Genomic DNA, 23,813 nt, shown 5'->3' on the forward strand with positions numbered 1-23,813 from the left:
TTTGAATTCGAGGAGCCTAGTGTTGGAAGGGACTTGAAAGGGAATCTTGTCCAGCCTTGCACCCATGTCAAAAATCTCTTTCATGACATCATTAGACAGGTGGTCACTCAGTCTTTGCTTGGACACTGCCTGGAACTCACTACCTTCTAAGTGTTATGCCTGAACAGTTCTTTTGTGGGAAAGATTACTTACTGGAATGCTGACTACCTGGTGACTACTCTGATTATTCAATCTCTACTATTTCATGCTGGCACATGCGTTTGTGGCTACACTTAGCTTGCAGTACTTTGCTGACAAAGTAGAGCAGTAGGGGAAACATTCAGAGAATTTTCAATGAGAAAAACCCAACTATTTGTTAAGTGTCTACATTTGGTTGTTTGCTTGACCAGGTTCATTTCTCCACATCACCAAGCTTCACCATTTCCATAAACATTTATTTCATATCCCAGTTATGCAAGGTGAGGTGCTGGGCCCTGGGATTTAAAGACAAAACCCAAACTCTTGGAGGAGCTTAACATTCTACTGGGGAGATTTAACACATCCAGATAAGGAAATACTGGGGAATTTCAGAAAACAAGAGCATTAACAAATGGGGAGGCACCAGGGAAGGCTTCCAAGAGGAAATGGTACCTGAATCGAGCCTTGAAATTATCAAAGGATTCTTCTAGGGAGGGAAGAAGTAATGCATTCCAGGTTTGAGGGACAGCTGGAAGGGGCAAAGAAGCAGGAGATAGAGTATTGAGTATGTCAAGGGGCATACTGTGAACTAAGGCTGAAAGAGTAGGTGGGCAAGGAATTGTGGAGGGTCTTAACTTGAGGCTAGAGAGACATTGAAAATTTTGGGACAGAAAGTGATGCCTGTGCATTTAGAAAATTAATGTGGCACCTGAGTGGAGGATGGGTTGGAGGGAGGAAACAAAGGAAGTAGGCACCACCCCTGAGGGAGTGAGGGCAATAAGTATCTTCTTTCTCTGTTTCTCTCTGTCTCTGTCTGTCTTTTTTTTTCTCTCTATCCCTGTCTCTCTCTCCCTCTCTCTTTTCACTCACGTCTTCTCCTTAAAGATAGCTATAGTGGAAAGAACATTGGACCTGGAGTCATATAGACCTGGATTCGATGTCTCATTCTGCCATTTTTTTGTGACCTTGAACAAGTCACCCACCAATTCTCTGGACTTCCATAGCTTTGTGAACTTGAACAAGTCATCATCTCCCTGGACTTCCATTGTGGACTCAAGGATTCCTAAGGTCTCTCCCAGATCTAAGACTTTGTAAGACCCAGATAATTAATAGCCTTGTTTTGCTAGGCTCAAGAACAACCTACAAAATGAAACCAAAGCAAAACTGCAACTTTACATTCCACAAGACTGTCCTCATCCCCAACAAGCACCAGGTATTGAGGAATGCTTCTTAGAACCTCGCTGCTCTCGAAGCCCTAAATTCTCTTCCTCCTGCAATCATAGTCTCCCCTAATTCCACGCCCCCTCCCAAGATGACAGCAGGAAAGGGGGTGGGGTAGGGGTAAAGATAACTGAACTCGGTGAGGCCGACTCCAGAAGAGGAAGGGGCCTGAAAAGGAGGTGGGAGCCAGGAGCAGGGAAGGAAAGAGCGACTACAAGGCCCCCCTCCAGCTTACCTCCACAGGGGGAATAAGGACGCTAAACTTCTTTCTCTTTCTCACACTCTCTCTCCTCCGCCTCCCCCCCCCCCGCCCTTCCCCCAAGAACTGGCAGTTGGGAGGGACAAGAAGAGTGGGAGGAGCCCGTTATTGGCTCTGATCCCAGCTTCGCTGAGTTCCTCTAGTTTGCGTTGTGAGATTGCAGCCGTCGTGGGGTGCTGTGCCAGGATCTTAGGGGGCTCCAGGGAAGCCGGGTCTGGGGGTGGGTAAGCGCTATGACTGCTCTCAGCCTATGCGCTTGCGGCACCCGCGGGGGCCGCGGATTGCTCCGCAGTCTGTGCGGGAGCTTCTGGGCGCTCCCGGGGGGCGTGGGGTCCCGAAGCTGGGGGCCCGGGCTGCCCCTGCAGCTGCACCGCCGGTTCCTGGGCGGCGGCAGCCCGGGCCTCTGGGCTGTCCGGAAAGGTGCTAGCAGCGCCGCCCCAGCGGTGCCACGGTCCCTCAGCAGCTACGCGAAGCTGTGCGAGCAGGCTATCAGAGAGCCCCACGTATTTTGGGGGCGCCTTGCCCGGGACACGCTGGTGTGGGACACTCCTTACCATACTGTCGAGGACTGTGATTTCAGCCAGGGCAAGATCAGCTGGTTCCTGGGCGGCCAGTTAAAACGTGTCGGGTAAGAATAGGATGGGGGTAGCGTTTGAGGGAAGGGATTGAGGCAGCGGGAACTATTCTTTCTCCCCACCCCCCCACCCCCATCCCCCACCCCCACCCCCCCCCACCCCCGCCCCAGTTCTATTTCTTCCTTGAACCACAAACCAGTCCATTACAGACCATTCTTACACTTTCCTCTAGCAAACCTTGCTCACTTGCCCCTAGCAATCCTCACAACCCGGAATAAGTCCCTCGGTAATCTGTACACTCTTAGCAACCTGTCGGACAATGCAATGGCTCACGTCTCCCCCCAGACATCCGCGTCCTCCCATGGAACCATCCGTGGCCCTAATTCCTTCGGGTTCCTCTCCACTTTTATCTCAGTATCCTTAGCAGTCTCGAGCAAAGTCAGGCGCCACGTCAGCTAGGATCCCCTTCCCACTGCAAACCACAGATCTCCCACAAAGCCCTAAGAACCTCTCTGGCCCGAGGAACTCTCATCATTCATACTTTGACCACAGTCAGGACTCTGAAGCTACTGACCACTTGTCACCTCTTCAGGCACTCGCGTTGCCCTTCGCCTCTTCCCCAACCTCCCCACTCCCCAACCCCTCCCCATTGCTGCTTTCCCGCCAGCTTCGTGGGGCGGGTTGAGCGAGCGAGTGCTTCCAGCTGCTGTCCAGGACGACGGGGTTAAAGCCCTTGGCTGGGAAACTGTCAGAAGACCTTTCGCTTCCCTAGTGCGGTTGCTTGTATTTACCCTTACATGCTGGGCTGCCTAAGTAAGGTGATCCGTTTGCACGGGACAGCTAGCTGGACCCTGCGGACTGGAAAAGGCAAGCCAGGGAATTTCATTCTTCGTCTTTCCCCCCGCCCCCCCCCTCACCCAGGTCCCTCGGCTCCTTCCTCTCCCCTACCCCTCAACCCAGCTCCACGCCTGTGTCCCCATTGTGTCCGTGTTATAAGTTTTGAGCTAGGAGAGCTCTTGACTCTGTTCCCCCAAGACCTAGACAGCTGCGGGGAATTCTCCTGGCTCCCTCTCCTCCCTCTCTTTATTTCGCCCCTGGGATGCGAGTTAGTAAATAAACTCCGAATAAAACTCCTTAGTGAAAACGAAACGACTCCTGCAGTCTTGTAGCTGGTCTGCCTTAGTGGCTGTTTCCATAGTATCCAGACGCATCACTCAGCTCCAGGGAGCTATTGGCGGCTAGAGAAGTTTTAACTCTGTCCAGGCTAAACAAATAACATCAAGCTTCTAGTAGCGTCTGAAGAAGAGGGGGAAACCTTGGACAATGAGCAGAGCAAACAGAAAAAAAATATATCTCCTTGCTCAGACAATGCTTTATTTGCTGAGACCTCAGCCCTCTAGGAAACTGATTCCTATCCTCAGGATAAGGTCGCCTGTGCATTTTCAATCTCCTATGAGATAAATGTACTTTTGTTTTCAAGGCTAATTACATCTAAGAGATTTGACACCAGTGCTAGGAATCATCAGTAATAAAGCGATCATAAACCTTCATTTCTAGGTTTCAAACACAAATCAGTTGGATCAATCAACCCACAAATAATGGTCCAGCCCTTAGTATGTACCCCGAACAACACTAGCATTTATATAGGGGAATAGGAAAGTCATAAAAGGCATGTTCCATTACCATCAGGGACAACATTCAGCGGAGGAAGAGCAAAAATTATCAATGAAAACCAGACCCTCAAAATACAGTGTAGTGTGTAGAAAAGGCACTGGATCTAAAATAAGAGAATCTGAATTTGAATCCTGGCTGCCACTTACTAAGTAACTTTAGGCAATCATTTCCCATCTCTGAGCCCGTTTCCTTTTTTTGTAAGAGCTAAAGGTGGACAAGATGATCCATAAAGTCCCTTGCAGGTCTAGATGCTATGATTCCCCCCATAAATGCGCATGAGTGATATCGCCAAATCAAGTGATTTTTTTCCCCTTATCGCTTAACCTTAGCCTCTTTGTAGCATTTCCTTCCTTCTGGATATTCTTGCTCTCTTGCTTTAGAACAACATAAAAGAGGAAAGATGCTTTTCTAAGACATATTCTTGCATAGAAGCTGGAAGCTGAGTTACATGAGTCGCTTGTTTCTCCTGTTACTTTCTAATGGTGGTACTTTGTTTCCTCACTCCTCTTTCACACCCGTTAATAATGATGTTCCCCAATGATCTCTCCTTGCTTCTCTTGTCTTTACTCTTTACCAGTTTTTCTTGTCAATACCATTGTTCTACAAGTCTTTCCATCATTTCTACACAGATGACTCCTAAATCTGTGTCAGCTGTCTTCTCAGCTGCATGTGAATCACCAGTTGCCTAGCTCTAAAAGACATTTGCACTAGGATGGCCATCTGGTACTTCAATCTCAACATCTCCAAAATGGAACTCATCTTTCTTTTCAAATATGGTCGCCCCCCTAATTTCTCTGTTTATGTTCGTATAACCACTCCATCCATCTAGTCACCCAGACTTATTACCTTGTAGTCATCTTTCATTCCACCCCCCCCTCACTCTACATCCAATCAGTTGACAAGTCTTGTAAGACCCAATTGTTTAAGCTATCTTTTGCACCTATCCTCTCTCCACTCCTGGCCATGTGATTTACTTCATCCCTTATTGCCTCAACTATTTGGCTTCTAACTGCTCTTTCTTCTGCTAGTTTATTCCTTCTCTCATCAACCCTTCATAATGCTGTTCTGATCATGTAACTCATCCATCAAAAAACTTCAGTAGAGCCCCTTTGCCTCTGAAGAAGCATAAAATTCCTGATCTTATTTGATACCCACATTTAGTTTCTAATTTAAATGTTCAGGCTTATGTTCACTGCTCAGTTTTAGTCAAATGGGATGACTGTCTCATAACTTTTTTCTCATCTTGCCCTCTCCTCTCCTCATGCCTTTGTCATGCTACCCACCTATACATGAACTGGACTCCACATATACCTTTCCCCCCCTCATTTTCTCTCCTTCCTCTCAAAGGTCCTGCTTATGAAGTCTAAGCAGAAAATAATCTTTTCCTTTTCAAAGTTCTCATAACACTGCCTACACCTTTGGTCACATTTATTCCTTTATCCCATATGTCACAATGACCTGTGTTGTACATGATTAACCTTCTCATTGAACTGTAAGTCCTTGAGATCCAAGTCTAGGGTTTTAAAAATCATTATTTTCTCTAGAATCGTGCCTAGTATATTCAATATTTGTCGGATTGAATAAACTCACCACATCTACAAATGAGCTTATAGTTTTTCCTCCACAGAATCTACTCCTCCTTCTGGTTTCACAATTTCTGTCAGTGAGGGGCACTAATATTTGCCCAGTCTTCTATTAACTCAGTATGGATTTAATGCTCTCCTGTTCTTTTACTTCCAAAATGAAAGGAGTTGACAGGTCTTGACTATTTTACCTCAGCAATATCACTCACACCCATCACTTCAATGATATCCCCTATTTCTACTACCTTAGTCCAAACTCTCATTACTACCCCACCTACTTACACTGTTACAGTTTTCTCCTACTGAATTTTCCACTTCTTTTCTCTTCTCTTTTCAAATCTATGGCTCCTAAAACTCAAAACAATACTCCATATGAAGTTTGATGAGAGCAGAGTACAGTGGGACAATCTTCCCCTTATTCCTGGAAGTTATGCCCCTCTTAATGCAGCACAAGATCAAATGAGGTTTTGGGCACTGCCTTATTACACTGCAGATGCAGAGTGATCTTGTAGTCCACTATAGCTCCTTTTCAGAATAACTGATATCTAATCATGCTCCCCCCTCTGCCCCCACCATTTTATATTTGTGAAGCTGATATTTTGCAGCTGAGTGCAAGCCTTTGCATTTATTCCTATTGAATTTAATCTCATTAGATTCAGTCAGTGCACCAGTCTGCCAAGATTCTTTGGACTCTGACTGTCCTCCTCTGTTAATTACATCTCCCAGCTTTGTGCTATCTGAACTTTGATGAACATTCCATCTATGTTGTTATTTAAGTCATTGACAGAAATGTTAAATAATACTGGGCCAAGCACAGATCCCTGAAGGTACTCCACTGGAGACCTTCCAGTATCCATAACTAGTTCAACATAATTCTTTAAACAATAATTAAAAAAAAAACATTGGGGAAATAAAATACGTACAGCCTGCTTTTCCTTTCAGGCATGTACTAAATTCAGTATATCACTTTCAAAAAATTTAATGCTAGTCTGTGTTTCTTTTTGGTCTATTCTCTTCTGTGAATTTAAAAAATGGTCCAATGGAACTATTTTCTTCCTTCCTTCTTTTAAACTCTATCACTACTTCTTTCCCAACTGGAAAAAAAGGAAAACAAAATTCTTGTAGCAAATATTCATTGTCAAGCAAAACAAATCCCCACATTGGTTGGGTCTGAAAAATTATGTCTCATTCTATACCTTGAAACTATTACCTTCTTCTTAGATGGTAGGTGGCATGCTTCGTCATTTGTTGTTTTGTTATTCAGTCCTTTTTCAATCATATCTGATTCTTTTGACCCCATTGGGAATTTTATTGACAAAGATATTAGAGTGGTTTGCCATTTGGAAACTGAGGCAAACAGGGTTAAGTGACTTGCCCAAGGTCATTAGGCTAGATTTGAACTCATGATAATGAGTTCTCCTGATTGCAGACCCAGCACTTTATGCACTATGGTGCCACCTAGCTGCCCGATTAGTTCTCTGGAATTTTGGTTGGTCATTACATTGGTCAGAGGTCTCAAGTCTTTCAAAGTAGTTTTTCTTTAAAATTTTGTTTCTGTACAAATTCATTTTTTGGTGCTTCTCTCTTTACTCTGTATTGCTTAGAAATCTCCCCAGGATTTTTTTGAAACCACTCCTTTAGTCATTGTTATGGCACAACAAATATTACATTATATACACATCATAATTTGTTCATCTTTTCTCCATCACTTTATATTTGGAAAACACTTTACATATTTTCTCACATGAGCCTCACAACCATCCAGTGAGGTAGGATAAGAGAAGTATTACAGGTATTGTCATCTTTAATTAATTAACTTCTTTATTTATTTAATTTATTTTTATTTTTTATCATCTCTATTTTTTTGTTTGTTTTTGCAGGGCAATGGGGGTTAAGTGACTTGCCCAGGGTCACACAGCTAGTAAGTGTCAAGTGTCTGAGGCCAGATTTGAACTCAGGTACTCCTGAATCCAGGGCCGGTGCTTTATCCACTGTGCCACCTAGCCACCCCCTATCATCTCTATTTTAAAGATGAGAAAACTGGAATTAGGAGAAGTTGTGACCTGTCCATAATAACACAGCTAGTAAATGTTAGAGGCAGCATTTGACCTTGGTTTTCCTGACTCAAGGCTAGCACTCTATTCCCTACGACAGGGCAAAGTACTTTTGGCTGTCCACTGGTTGTTTTTCATTCTTGATACATGACCATCCCACTTTCTTTTACAGTCATAGCTATCTTTGATGATGTTTTTTTGAATGGCATTTCTCTTTTATAATTTCATTATTTCTGAGATCTCTGTGTTCTATGATTCTTAGCTATGAAGCATCACTAGTCGAATATTGAAGAGATGGGTTTTTGTAGTAGGAAGTAGTTTGAGATGTAGTCTCAAATGTAATGCAACCTAATATCCTTCATTCTGGGCCAAAGTGGTTGTTTTCAGTCCATCCAAGGTAAACATATCAATGGACTGACTTACAGTCAACAAGCATTTATTAAATGTCCACCATACAAAAGGCATTTGATAGGGTGCTGGGGGTGTAAAGGCCAAAACATTGGAGAGACAGTTGATTGTGGAGTCAGAAGACTTGTGATTCTGTCCTGGATCTGAACTTTTTGAGTTATGTGACTGTGGGCAAGCAACAGAAAGACATTCCAAGTCACAGTTTTCTCATCTGTAAAAACACTTACTTTCACTATCTAACTTCCAGGGTAATTGTGAGGAAAATGCTTTGTAAAATGAGGTAGCTAGGTGGCACAATGGATGGAGTGCTAGGGTTGGAGTCAGGATTGATCTGATTTCAAATCTGCCTTCAGACACTTACTAGCTGTATGATCTTGGGCAAATCACTTAACCTGTTTGCCTCAGTCTCCTCAGCTGTAATATGGGGATAATAGCACCTACCTCCCAGGGTTTTTGTGACTATCAAATGAGATAATATTTGTAAAGTGCCTGGCATATAGTAGGTGTTTTGTAAATGCTATTATTATGATTAAATGTAAGGTATCCTAAAAATATGAGCTACTACCATGGAGATGAAAAAGCAGGCATCTGGGTTGGTATTTACAGATGTCTTTTGTTGTGAAAAACACCATCTGCATTTTTTCCCCATTTATTTGGAATTTTTCTTTCTTTGAGAAGCTGATGATCAATTTCTGCATGCCTTTAAAATTGTGTTAACAGGGGCAGCTAGGTGGCGCAGTGGATAAAGCACCGGCCCTGGAGTCAGGAGTACCTGGGTTCAAATCCGGCCTCAGACACTTAACACTTACTAGCTGTGTGACCCTGGGCAAGTCACTTAACCCCAATTGCCTCACTAAAAAAAAAAAAACAAACAAAAAATTGTGTTAACTGCTGCATAGCTTCCCTTTCTATGTACGTAGGTCCATCAGCTCTTCCTAATTTGTCCTGCTTCAGTGCCATTTCCAGTTCTTCATAATCGGGTACAGGGGCAAAATCTGAAGCATTCTGAAAATGACAGATCTAGCCCCCTTAGTGAGTTGGCCTTTGTTTTCAGGAAGCTAACTTTGTAATATAATTGTGAACTCAGAGGTCAGTTCTCTTTAGCTACTTCTATTCCTTGTGACTCTTCCTGCCCATTAAGCTGGGCTACAAACTGGATCATGAAGGGGAAATGAATTGGACCAGAATGCTAGATATATTGCTCTTTGGGAACAGCTTAGAATGTTCTGAGACCAACAGATGATCCCCTCCCAAATTTCCTTTGTTTCTAGAGGCCTTTTCAGGCTAACTCAGCCTGATCTTGACTTTTTCCAAAGGGAGTTCTGGTTCTAAAATAATCATCTGAAATAACCTTGTGACATATATTATGTGTGCATGTGTATGCATTTGTGTGTATACACATATATACACATAGATAGATAGATAGGTAGATAGATAGATATAGCTATAGATGTAGATTTAATTACAACCAGAACTGGGGAAGGTTGAACCTTCTTGCAAGTCTGACTTTCTCCACTTGAGCACATTTCTCAAGATTTCTGTACTGTTCACTATGCAGCCTCCAGCCCAGTATTTCTTTTGGTGCCTCACGTTTGTTTCTCTTGCTCCTTCTATCAAGTATCATAGAAGAACTCCCTACTTAATTTTTTTTTAATTATAAAAGTATTTTATTATTTTCCAGTTCCTACTTAATTTTCTTACTATCTTTTGGGCAAATTCTACTTTTTTTTGAAAAAGCTTTTTTAATAAGCAATTTTGTGACTTTTTTGGGGTTCCTATTTGTATTTAAAGAGATTTTGAGGAACCAGGTTTCTTTGCCACTTTTTACTCTGCCATCTTCCTTCCCCCAAAAGAATGAAAAGGTAGAAGAAGGGGTAGTCCTCTTGAAAGCAACTACTGGCATACCCTAAATACCATTCCTCTAATTAACACTGTTTTCTAGTAATGCCATATAAACAAAGTTGTAAAACCCAAGACAAAAATTAGATTATTAGTGATTAGTTGAACTAACGCTTGAAACCTTGAAACCTGGTGGGGATAAATCCCCTGAACATTAGTGTGCTTACCATGGCCAAATTTTATTATATATAATATATGGATTTAGAGGGGAATATAAGGAACTCTGCTTCAAACATGTTAATTTTGATGCAAAATGAAGGCTATGAGGAAGGGGTGGGAGTTTGGGGGAGGGGAACTTTCCCTTGCTAGACTTGTTACATATTTCCCCATCATAGAATGAAAATGTAGTCAACAAGAAATATGTTGAAAAGTGGAAGTATTTTGAAAAACTGTTTTGTTGGGCAATTTAATTATATATATACATATACATATACATATACATACACACACACACACACACACACATATATATATATATATATATATAACTTACAGCTTATACATAAACATCCCCTGTAACACTTTTAGCTCTGTGTTTTCACAGAGTCACTTAATGAGAGCTTGCATTTGCCTAGCTATTAAAAAAGAGAAGAAAAGAAACATGGCAGTAGAGAAGGGGAATGCTGGGAAAGTTGGGGACAGTGTTACAGCCTCAGCTTTTGGCTTTGGGGAAAACTCTGGAGTAGGGGTGTTTTTGTAAGAGTGTGGGAGAGAGCAATGTTTTACTTGATCTCTAACAGAATGAGACCAAGTTTGCCTGTGCCAGATCAGTAGCGGGGGATGGTGGTGTGAGAAGTATATGTATTTGCCGAGTGCTAATATGGCTCTGAAATCTCTCTGGTCTCTTGCCAACTTCACTGCTTTAGGGGAGGGTTCATTTAGGGATGGGATTTTACCAGTCAGGACTGGCCAAGGAGCCAGGAAGCCTTAATTGAGATCACATAGGGTGGATAGTAGTGAGGACAAGAGCTGTGGGTGAAAGACATATGCCTCTTCTCTGGAAAGCAGAGGTCTGTATGATCTTTTTACATTTATGATCTTACTCCTGTGTTTAGAGTTGCTTTACAGGAGGCATTCTGGGAAGTCAAATTTTCTGTTTCTCAAATCCAGCTTTTGTTGCACTACAGATATTGTAACAGATGTCTTCGAGGTGTGGTCTATAAATCTATGCCAGAGACGTCAGGAAATGGCAAAAACAAAAACATGGAGAAGATCATCTTAAAAATACTGGACTAGGCTTTCATAGGTTCTAAACTCTCTGGTCCAGTCCTCTGTCTGATTGTATTTTATGTATACAAAACCCAAGTTTGTACACATTTACGATTCTCAGCCAAGTTGCTGAGAATTTGTTTTCAGATGGGGTGTTAGTATGTATGCTCTGAGAGTCCTTCTTTACCAGAACAAAAAGTATTGTATTGCTATGATCTCATCTTCATGATGTGCCTATCAGTAACATAGCTATGCCCATTCATGCAAGGCAGCCAAGCATTTTGTGTTCTGTGGTTTGTTCAGTGCCTTGCCTATAGTCTTTCATAGAATCAGGGGTACAGAAAGAAATCTAGACTCAGAGCTTGGCTTCAGATTGTGTGTGTGTGTGTGTGTGTGTGTGTGTGTGTGTGTGTGTGTTTGGCAGCCTGGTGAAGTCTCTAAACACTGTTTCAGAATAGTGTTATTTAAAAATTCATAATGAAAGGAAATGCTAAATTTTGGTTAGAGGTTAGTAAAAATGAAGATGTAATTATTTCCTCATGGACTCCATATTATAGATACACAAGGTCCATGGACCCCAAGTTAAGAACTTCTGCCTTAGAAGATGACTAAAGAGTAACCTTGAATTTACCCTGGTGGTTATAGGAGTACCTTGCTTCATATAAAAATATATTGGGGGGCAGCTAGGTGGCGCAGTGGATAGAGCACCGGCCCTGGAGTCAGGAGGACCTGAGTTCAAATCTGACCTCAGACACTTAACACTTACTAGCTGTGTGACCCTGGGCAAGTCACTTAACCCCAATTGCCTCACTAAAAAAAAAAAAATTATATATATATATATATATATATTGGGGGCGGGGGGAGGAGAAAGAAGAAAATAAATGAAAAAAGAAATTCACATGACAACTTTATTTATTTATTTATTTTTGTAATAAAGTATTTTATTTTTTTCCCGTTACATGTAAAGATAGTTCTCAACTTTTGTTTATACAAACTTTCCAATTTCAGATTTTTTCTCCCTCCCTCCCCCCTCCCCTAGACAGCAGGTAATCTGATATAGGTTATATATATATATATATATATATATATATATACACATAATAACATTAAACATATTTCTGCATTAGTCATGTTATAAGAGAAAAATCAGAGCAATGACAAAAAAACCTCAAAATAGAAAAACAACAGCACCAAAGACAAAAGAAATAGTATGGTTCATTCAGCATCTATACTCCACAGTTACTTTTTTTTCCCCCTGGATTTGGAGATCCTCTTCTATCATGAGTTCCCTGGAACTCTTCTGTACCATTGCATTGGTGAGAAGAATACAGTCCATCACAGTAGATCAACACTCAATGTTGATGATACTGTGTACAATGTTCTTCTGGTTCTGCTCATCTCACTCATCATCAGCTCAAGCAAGACCCTTCAGGTTTCTCTAAATTCCTCCTGCTCATCGTTTCTTACAGCACAATAGTATTCCATTGTATTCATATACCACAACTTGTCCAGCCATTCCCCAATTGATGAGTATCCCCTCAACTTCCAATTCCTTGCCACCACGTACAGAGCAGCTACAAATATTTTTGTACATGTGGGTCCCTCTCCCCTTTCCATGATCTCCTTGGGAAAAAGACCCAAAAGTGGTATTGCTGGGTCAAAGGGTATGGACAGCTTTATCACCCTTTGGGCATAATTCCAAATTGCTCTACAGAATGGATCAGTTCACAGCTCCACCAACAATGCATTAGTGTTCCAATTTTTCCACAGCTTCTCCAACATTTATTATTTTCCCTTTTTGTCATTTTAGCCAATCTGATAGGTGTCAGGTGGTACCTCAGAGTTGTTTTAATTTGCATCTCTCTAATCATTAGAGATATAGAGCATTTTTTCATATGGGAATAGATAGCTTTGGTTTCTTCATCAGAAAACTGCCTGTTCATATCCTTTGACCATTTCTCAATTGGGGAATGACTTGGATTCTTATAAATTTGATTTAGTTCCCTATATATTTTAGAGATGAGGCCTCTATCAGAAGTACTGGCCACAAAATTTTTTTTCCCAGCTTTCTGCCTTCCTTCTAATTTTGGATGCATTGCTTCTGTTTGTACAAAAATGTTTTAATTTAATGTAATCAAAATCATCCATTTTGCATTTTATAATATACTCTATCTCTTGTTTGTTCATAAATTGGTTTCCTTTCCAAAGATCTGAAAGATAGACTATTCCTTTCTCTCCTAATTTACCTATGGTATCACCTCTTATGTCTAAATCATGTATTCATTTTGACCTTATTTTAGTATAAGGTGTAAGATGTTGGTCTATGCCTAATTTCTGCCATACTATTTTCCAGTTTTCCCAGCAGTTTTTGTCAAATACTGAGTTCCTATCCCAGAAGCTGGAGTCTTTGGGTTTATCAAACACTACATTACTAGTGTCATTTACTACTGCATTTCCTGTGCCTAGCCTATTCCATTGATCCTCCACTCTATTTCTTAGCCAGTACCAGATAGTTTTGAGGACTGCTGCTTTATAGCAAAGCTCCAGGTTTGGTACCACTAACTCACCTTCCTGTGAATTTTTTTTCATTATTTCCCTGGATATTCTTGATACATGATAACTTTATTATGTATTTAAAAGGAATAGCAAGTTGTACATAATAGATTTGCAGTTTCATGTGTACTCATATTTTTAAAAAATCATACTATGTTATGGAAATACTTGTTTTATTCCATAAATTAAAAATAAAATAAATAAAAATGAAAAAAGTCTTAAAATGTTGCATTTAGATAAAATACTAGTAAATCAAATAGTATTTTAAATGCATGGGGAGGGAAGGGGGGTGGTCCAGCTTTTGCTATTTAAAAGATTTTTTTGTGAAGTAAATCATCACCTTTAATTTTTCTTTTGTGTAAACATGTATATTTATATAGATGAGCTATTATTATAATGGGGAATGTTCTTATTGCTATTATTATTGCCAGTAATTTACATCCTCACTTTAACCCTCATATGTGAAGATCTAAATCTAAATCTAAATAATATCTAAAAGATATTAAGGAGCAATTATTCATATCACAAAAGAATTTATTTAAATAAACTCTCCTTTGCATTTAAATGCTTATTTGATTTACTGAAGTTTTATGTTAATGGTAGTATTAATTTTTAATATTATTAATAATCAATCTTAACACTTCAACAAATACACTGAACTGATGCTGTGCTGGGTGTGGGAGGTAAGAAAGGCATATGTCTCTTCAGGGACCTTAAAGTGTGCCTGGGAAGAGAATAGGACCATAGATTTAGAGCTAATAGGATTTTAGAGGCCATCTATTCTACTCCCTGAAGCACAGGGAAGTTCCCTAGGGTCATACAGTTAGTTTGTGCCTGAAATCACATCTTTCTGACTTCCTGTCCAGTGCTCTACCCACCATAATAAGTGACAGACCTGGGACATAAGTTGATGAAAGAACTTAGGGTAGTAAACTTGGTATGCTGGTGTGCATGTGTATTGTATAAAAGGAGTTCAATTCAATAAGCATTTATTAGGCTCCCCTATATATAAGGTTCTCTTGGATAAGCACTAAGGACATAAAGACGAGTCTTCAAATAGCTTACATCCTGCATGGGGGTTGGAGTGGGGAGAGGGAACATGGACACGATACAGAGAGTGCACAGTGAACACAAACTATATGCAAATTACATACAAAGGAGTTTGTGTGAGAACACTAAAACTGGAGAGATCATAAGGCTTTCACGGCAGCAGGTAGCACCTGAGCTGACTGTGCTTTTGAAGGAAGCTAGGGATTTTAAGGAGCCACAGGTGAGGAGGGGGTGCATTCCCTTATGCAGGGCAGGGTCTTTACTCCCACCAATAAGGAGAGAGTCCCATATAACTGGGCTTTGGAACAGGAATTACACCAGCATGGGGATATGCTGGTATTAAGGCAAGGAAGGGAGGTAGGACATCATGGCTGGGACGCAGAAAGAGACCCGAGGACAGTGTGGTTTGGGAGACAGGTCTCAGCCAGGTCTTTAATAAATAGCAGTTGTTCTGCCCAACCCATTCTCGGAAGCAGGATTTTCCTTTCACCACTGCCCAGTCTTATGGGTAGAAGCATACTTTCTTTGTTAATGCTATCAATATTTTTTGTTTGGTTGCCTCAGATGCCTCCCTGCTGTTGCCACTGCTGGAAACTGTGTTTCTTTCCTTGAGCAATAGCACTGAATAATTTTGAAGGCCAACGTGTTTATAGCACTGTGTGATAGAAAATACTTTCCTTGATATTCCCTGGGGCTCATGTTTGTGAAATGATCTCCCAGAGAAATGTGGCAGGATCATCTCTTTGGCCAAGAGGAGAATGAATCACTTACTGTATTTCTTTTTCCTTTATCACCCTGAACACTACAGTTCTATAGTTTGGGGAAGACATCTATTCCTTTTTTTTTTTTTTAAGTGAGGCCATTGGGTTAAGGTGGGGGGGGAACGTGCCCAGGGTCACACAGCTAGTATGGTTAAGTGTCTGAGGCTGGATTTGAACACAGGTACTCCTGACGCCAGGGGCTGGTGCTCTATCCACTTCGCCATCTAGCTGCCCCCATGGACATGCTATTCCTGAACAGCATTGTCAGTTCAACCATTAAGGACACATCCATCAGGACCCATGCAAGGTGCTGGGAGACACAAAGAGAAGAACTAAATGGTTTCCACCCTCAGAGCTCAGATTCAACTAAGAGCAAACAGTAGGTAGACATATAAGTAAATGTAATATATGACAGACTAAAAACAAGTACATTTGGTTGGTGAGTGTGGGTGGGGTGGGAGGGGAGAGGGGAGGTACTAGCAACTTGGAGATTAGAAAAGGATGTAGCACTAGTTTCTGGGCTTTGAAGGGAGCTAGGGATTCTGAGAGTCTGAGGTGTGGGTGCAAAGGAACAGAGGTAGGAGGAACACAGCAAATAGACCAGTTTGGCTGGAGTGTAGAAAGATTGAAAAGATATAAAATATAGGCTGGAGCCAGATTGTGAAAGAAGAAAACAAGTATTGATTAAGCACCTACCATGTTCCAGGCTGACCCTGTCAGGTAGGTACTGTTTTTAATCCCATTTTTTACAGTTGAGAAAACCGAATCAGACAGGAAGTCAAATGAATTGCCCCAGTCACAGCTAATAAGTGTCTGAGTCATATCTGAACTCAGGTTTTCCTAACTCTGGGCACAGCACTCTTTCCACTTCACCACTTACTTGCTACTGAAAGGCAATAGGAAGCCTTTTTTTGTCTGAGCAGGGCAGTGACTTGATCTGAGCTGTGCTTTAGGGAAGCTCACTTTGGCAACTACTTGTAGGAAGGATCGGAGAGGAAATTTGATACAGGGAGACAGATTAGGAGATTATCATAATAGGCTCTGAAAGAGTTATGAGGTGGTAAAAATATGAGCGAGTGGAAAATTGACAAGACTTAGTCAAATCAAGTAGATATTGGGGGTGAGGGAGAGTTGAAGAGGCAAGGCTGAGTCGCCTGGAAAGACTAGGAGGACTGTAAGGCTATCTACAATAAAAGCGAAGTTCAAAAGTGGGGCAGGTTTTGTTTAAGAGATAATAGGTTTATGTTTTAGACATGTTGGGTTTTAGAGGTCCATGGGACACCTGATGGGAAATGTGATGGGACCGTAGCTTAGGGAAGAGACCATAGTTGGATTTATAGATCTGGGAATTATCTTCATAGGGGTGATAATTGATCCCATGGACCTGAGGTTACCAATCAACCATCAGGCATATATTGCAGTATACCAAGCACTATGCAAGGTGTTTGGGGAAGCAAAGGAAAAAGAAAAACAATCCTAAGGCACTGAGGAGCTTAAATATTGAGGAGTGGGGGAAGAAAGGGGGGAAGAAAGAAAGAAGGAGAGATGGGAGGAAAGTGAAGAGTGAGAGAAAGGACAATCCACAACAGAGCCCTGGGATCTATCATTGTTAGGTGATGGGACATGGCTGGTCTCTATATGTAGAAATGCAGAACCAGCCCCTTATTTTTATTACTTAGACTCTGGGAAATGTAAATGGCTTCCATTTGAGTCTGGAACCAGTAGGGGCCTGTGTGTGTCTGTATGACGCCTGACTATTCTGACTCTGGAATATAGATCACTCAGCAGATTAACCTGCCAACCTACACTTTTACTCTCCCTGGCAGACAGCAAGGTTATTCTTGTCCCTTCCTCCCCACTGAATGTCTTGCTAAAATTAGGAACTCTGTGCCCTCTGCCCATTGTTTTGGACTGGGTAAACAAATGCAGGACTGAGCCCTGGTTTCCTCAGGAGTCGAGGCCCAGAATGAGGGGAGAATAGATACTATCACTTCCCCCAGATCTAGGAGGAAAACCTTGTATAGTTGAGGTCGAGGCTTCTCCCTGAAGCCTAGATATGAGATTGAAAGCTCATGTTCAACATTATCATTAACAGCAAACATTTGTAAAGGCCTACTCTATTTCAGAACCCTGTGCTATACAGGGGTGGGGATACAGAGAATTACGAGACATTCAAACCTGCCCTCACCGATCTTCTAGTCCAGCTGAGGAGACAGAATACAGAGGTAAAAAGGGTAATTAACCCCCAAAGGAGCATATGACAAATGTCAGATTTGTCTTACAGATCACAAGTGCCATAGGAATTCAGAGGAAGAAGAGTTCAGTGATGTTTGAAAACTGTCAGGCAAGGCCTGACTGAAGGAAGATATGCAATGTGAGTTCATCCAGGAAGGATGAAAAAAAAAAACAAAACCCAAACCTTTATAACCAATAAGGAGAGGAGAAGCCATTACAGGCAGGAGAAAGTAAAGGAAACAGATTTTGATTTACAGAATCAAGATCCAGAAAGATCTAGAGTGATGGCTGAATCTAATAATAAAACCACAATTGGTGATTCTTGTGCCTGGGGTAAAATGTCCAAGAAGTTAACTGTGGGATGGAGTAAGGAAGAACTTTAGACATCACACAACAGGGCAGATAAGACTGTTGAGAGGGAAAGCTTTAGCACATATTCACTGATTGCATGGCAGAGACAGAGATCCTGGAACACCAACCTCTTGGGGTGGTACTGTGTGAGGCTGCTATTGGAGGAGGAGGGGAGCAGAGATATTTAGATCAAGGAGGGACCTCTTGCAGAACGGCCAACCTCTACCAGAGAGAAGAATGAGGCCATCTGGGAGCTACTATTTTTATTGTTATTATTTTTTTGTCGAGGCAATTGGGGTTAAGTGACTTGCCTAGAGTCACACGGCTGGTAAGTGTCAAGTGACTGAGGCCGGATTTGAACTCAGGTCCTCCTGACTCAGGGCCGGTGCTCTATCCACTGTGCTTACCTAGCTGCCCCTGGGAGCTACTATTACTAAAGCAGTACAAGTAAGGGCAAAACTCTTTAAATTTAGTTAGCCTGGGAGCAAAGCTCAGGTTGTTGCTTTTCTCTCCTGTCTGACTCTTCATGACCCTGTGGGCCATGGCACGCCAATGCGTGTTCATAGGGGGTTTCTTGGCAAAGATATGAGTGGTTTGTCATTTCTTTCTCCAGCTCTTTTGTACAAATGAGAAACTGAGGCAAACTGAAAGTAAGTGACTTGCCCAGGGTCATACAGCTACTAGTATCTGAGGGAGTGGATTTGAAGTCAGGGCCCTGACTCTAGGCCTAATGATCTATCCACTGAGCCATCTAGCTACATCTAAAGCACCCCACTCCTAGTTATGGCTTTATCTAATTGAGTATTGATAGTGGTATCTATTATGCCTTTAAGCGTAATGTAGTTTCTCTGCTTATTTTTTTATGATGTATGTTTTACTATAGCTTTATCTGAGGCTGAAGCATATCAGATGTTCTCTAGCCACTCATTTAGCCTTTATATTCCAAGTGTGTTTCTTGTAAGCACTATGTTGTTGTCCATTTCTGCCATCCTCTTCTGCTTATGGGGTGAGTTCATCCCCCTTACGTTCATGGTTATGAGTGTTAATATTTCCCTCCATTCTCTCCTCTTGTACTTTTTCTTTCCTACCCTCTATTTGCAAATAAGAAGGTCGTAAAAGAGATAGAATCTGCTAAACACCTGCTCAACAGGTGAAACATTTGTTTTCTATCAAAACTCTCTCTTCCCTTTATTCTACCCCATCCCAAGGTTTTTATTCTTCTTTCTTTCCTTTTAATCTCCGATTGACTTGTACTCTCTCTAACGATGGAATCTGTTTTGCTTCATTTAGTTCAGAGAAAAGTGAGGGGTCACGAGATACCTATTTTCCCCAACTCCTTTCTCCATGTTCAAATACTTTTTGTCTTATGTACTTCTAAGTGCATTTCTCTGCCTATTATCCTCTTTCTTCCCTAGTATAAGTCCCTATCTCTCCTGTTCTCTCTTTTTTAGACCATGGAAAGAAAACCAAACCACCATAGCCCTCACATTCTCACTTTTAAAAAATGACCCTTAAATATATCAGGTGCACTGGATGATTTGTCCTAATAAAGTGATATTTAATAAGGATAAATGTATAGTAATTTCCCTGAGGTTTAAAATATCAATTGCATAGGTCAAAGACTTGTTGAGAAAAGGACCCTGGGCTTTTAGTGACCTTTAAACTCAATGTCATTCAACAGTGTGAAATGGACAACCAAAAGACCTAATGAGATATTAGATATTATTAAGATTTTCTCCTTCGGCAAGTATATTATCACTGTTTTCCAGAACAGGGGAAATGATGTTCCTGCTGTCCTTATTAAATCCCATCTGGTGTATTACATTCAATTGTAGTTGCTGGATTTTAGGAAAGATATTTACAAGAGATGGATTGTGTCTAGAGGAGGGTGCCCAGGATAGAAAGATTTGAAATCAGGCTCTGTGATCTGAGGTAGGTTCTGGGCTAAGCCTGACTTAATTATGTGTAGTGGTTCAGACTTGGCATACTGTTTAACACTTAACAAAAGGAAGTTTACTCAGTGAGAGTTTGGGAAGGATATTATATGGGCAAAGCTTCTTGCCTCCACATTTGCCAAAATAGCACATTCAATCAGAAGGCTTTGTTGACTTCATGCTGATTTCTCATGTCAATGGGAAGTCTGTTAAGCCTGAGGACCTTATTCTTTATGTTTTTTTAGGGGAGGGAAATTAACCTGTGCTGTAGGAATCTTCCAGTGTTCTTAGGTAATGTGTAGCAAAAAGACCTACTAGCATGGGCTTCAAAGAGAGCAGTAGTTTTTGCTCCTACCATAGTAGTGAAAGTAACAATCCTTGCATAACCTTGGAGGATTGGTATGAGGAAACCACTTTGTAAACATTAAAGTACTATAGAAATACATTTATGTCATAATGATGATAATCAGTTGAAAGAACGGGATGATTAACTTAGAGAAGAAAATATTTAGGAGACATATGTATTTGAAGGCTTGCCTTATATAAGACATGTTAGAAATAAATTTTGCTTATCCCAAAAGGGAATTGCCAGAAGCGATTAGTGGAAGCTACAAATTCTCGAACTGATAGAAAGGGGAGAATTTCTTAATAATTAAACTAGCTACCCGTATAAATAGAATCGGGCTGCTTTGGGAGGTAGTGGAGGTCCCCATTGATAAAGTCTTCAAGCCAAGACTTGATGACCACGTGTCAAAGAAAATAGTTATAGATGGGATTTTCTACTTCAAGTCTAAGTTGGACTAGGGTGACATCTGCTATCTTTCCAAGTCTGTAGAACTTCAGTGCTTTATGAATGTGCATGGCATATTTGGGGGACAAATATGCCTAGAGAATACTATATAAGAATAGTGGGAAATGAGGTCAGGAAGATTTTAGAAGGCCTTGAATATTGGCCTAAAGAGTTTGGGTTGAATTCTATTGGCCATGGATTATAGGCTGAAGCACTATCTCTTCTACCTTGGGAACTTTCCACACTTGAGTTTCTTTCAGTCTTTCTTGAGGAAATAGTGAAAACCGAAGAAAGTAGGGTCATGACATAGTGAGTTGAGGGGGAGGAAGAAAGGAACTGTGTACTCAGTACCCTTTTCTTTTCCACTAAATCACTGCAATGGCATGGGATGACCAAAATCAAATGGCAAAATAAGAATAGTAGTTACTACAACAACAGTAATGATAGCTAACATTTTTTATAGCACTTTGTGTGCCAGGCACTGTGCTAAGCTCTTTAGCAATGATCTCATCACAGGCAACAATCCTGGAGGTAGTGCTGTTATCAGCCTCCATTTTACAGATGAGGAAAACTGAGGCAAACACAGGTTGTGACTTGTCCAAGATCACACAACTAGCAAGTGTCTGACATCATCAGGTCCTCTCTATTTCAGGATCATGTTTTAATCCACTGCATTACTTAGCTGCCAAAGTGTTACAAAGCATTCTTCCAACCAATTTGGGGTACACTCTTCCACAAATACCCACAGAGTCCATGGTGGGGAAGACTGAGTAAAATTTATAGGAAAATGGTAGTGAGGTGACGCAGAGGAGACATATGCGTCCATGTCACAGGGGCTTTCTTTCTCCAGAGGTTCCTCACCAAGGTTTGCTTTGATGAGTTGTGTCAGTGATGGGGATATCTTGATCGTCCTTTCAGCTGGCAGAACTAGGCAGGTTGCTTAGCTGGACTGGGATGGTCATGTTGCTAAACTACTGAACCCTTCACAGAACAAAGAAGGAGCCATTTGATCCGCTGGATTCCCTGGCCTTGCTCTTTGATGGTCAGCTGCTCTTTTCTGAATTTGTAGCTTCTTACTTGTCTGGGTATTGTACTGCTCTTTTTTACCAAGGGAAGTGACCCTTAGATTAGAATTGGAAGAAGCTTCTCCTCTTTGACTCCCTCAGGATTTCAGCTGCATTAAGAAAGTGATAGAAAAATTAATGCATTACATATTCACTGATAGGTGATTAAGGTGATATTGAAACACTCTCAGCCTATTCCTTTTTTTTTTTTTTTTTGTGAGGCACTTGGGGTTAAGTGACTTGCCCAGGGTCACAGAGCTAGTAAGTGTCAAGCGTCTGAGGCCAGATTTGAACTTAGGTCCTCCTGAATCCAAGGCTGGTGCTTTGTCCACTGCACCACCTAGCTGCCCCTCTCAGCCTATTCCTAATCTTTAAGGAGGGTAGTTAATATAATCTCCCCTAAAAACTTTCCTTGCCCAACTATCAGAGATAAGCAGCTGGTCTGGATAGGGCATTGATCTCACCCTGTATGGACTTAAGTTCCTTCAGCACATTCACCTGTTTCTAAAGCATCAGGAATAATATTCTTTCAGGAAGTATATACAAACAGGGTAGCAGTTCCCTAAGTATTATGGATAGCATCAACTTTCCAATGGTCATTGCAAATGCAGTCACCATTCCCAACAGAAAGGAGTAATAGAATCATAGGATTAAGTTGGTGGAAGGGAGGGGCAGCTGGCACTAGCCAAGGCTAAATGTTCTGGTTCATCTGGAAAATGAAGGAAGTGGGGAGCAGGTGTTTAACACAGTGTGCAAAGAACAGGAACCTTTTAATCCTTTTGGCTTGCAGTAAAAGAAAGTAAAGGACTCTTCCTCTGTTTGGTAAGGGTAGATCATGTGGACCTGACAGCTGGGGTAATGGGGACAAGTGCCCAGAAACCAAAAGGATGGTTTTCCTCATTCGCAGTACCATTTCTTAGTGTGGGGCCTGCCGATTTTGTTAGAGGATTGGTGGATAAATCCTTGAAAACTGTTTCAGATTTTTATGACTTCTCCATTCCCTCCTTTGGAAGGATAGTATGAAAATAGTCACTTTCTGCTTGCATTGAAGTATCAAACACAATTATTCTTCCTCAGGACCTAAGGCAATCCACTTTCGAGTATTCCCTGGCATGCATTCATCTTCTCCATTTGAGAACAGAAGTGGGTAATGACCTTTGGTGGGTTTTTATTTTCTTGAACTCGTTATCCTTTCCAGGTTTTGACCACAACTTTTCCAGTCCTTTGCTTTTATCAAGTGGGTAGAAACCTTTAGTAACAATAGTGGCCACCATTCCTCTAGAGCAGGGCTTCTTAAACTGTTTCCACTTGTTACCCCTTTTTTACCTGAGAGAATTTTACACGACCCTGGGTATATAAGTATATAAAACAGGTAGATTTTTGGTGACCCCCATATGGGGTTGTGATCCATAGTTTAAGAAGCTAGGGTCTAGAGCACTAAGTATGGCAACCTAAACAAGCCACTCCATTGAGTTATTGTTAATGACCCAAAAAGTAACATGTGTAACCCTTTAAAAATTTTTTTCACAGTAAACTGCTTGGATCGGCATGTGCAGAAGTCCCCAGATAGAATTGCTTTGATCTGGGAGAGGGATGAACCTGGTACAGAAGTGAAAATCACATACAGGTATGATGTATTCTCCTTGGTCACTTTTCAATGTGAACAGCATGCTTACTATCACAGCAAAATTATCTCTTGGGCAAAAAGCAGGCCCAGCAAGTTGTTCCTCATCTTCCCTCCCCAACTTAGCAAAAACAATGTGGCTAATAATCCATGTTTAACAACCCTACCTTCCACCTTCCCCCAACCAAAATATTAAGAGGATTGGGGATGGAATACTTCTGGTTGAGAAAGGAAGGGAAAGATGCTCAGCTTTTAAAAATTTCTTTGGCCTTCCCCTCCTCCCCACTGTTTTGATTATATTTGCTCTTCTGATTTAAAAAGCCTTATCTATTGGGTAAGAACTATGTTTCTTAGCCTGCCATTTGATTCTTTCTACAGAAAATCTCTCCTTA

General features: G+C 41.3%; 1 protein-coding gene across 1 annotated transcript in view; it reads left to right on the forward strand.

The window, feature by feature from the left end:
• The first annotated feature begins 1,811 nt into the window (after positions 1-1,811).
• The window catches only part of ACSS1 (acyl-CoA synthetase short chain family member 1), a 76,878-nt gene continuing 54,876 nt past the window's right edge, over positions 1,812-23,813 (forward strand). Inside the window, 3 exon segments of the mRNA XM_043982225.1 lie at positions 1,812-2,270; positions 16,130-16,143; positions 23,328-23,424. Coding sequence (XP_043838160.1) covers positions 1,891-2,270; positions 16,130-16,143; positions 23,328-23,424 — 491 coding nt within the window. The 5' untranslated portion in view covers positions 1,812-1,890.

Source organism: Dromiciops gliroides, chromosome 2 (genome assembly GCF_019393635.1).
Source record: "Dromiciops gliroides isolate mDroGli1 chromosome 2, mDroGli1.pri, whole genome shotgun sequence".
Lineage (NCBI taxonomy): Eukaryota > Metazoa > Chordata > Mammalia > Microbiotheria > Microbiotheriidae > Dromiciops > Dromiciops gliroides.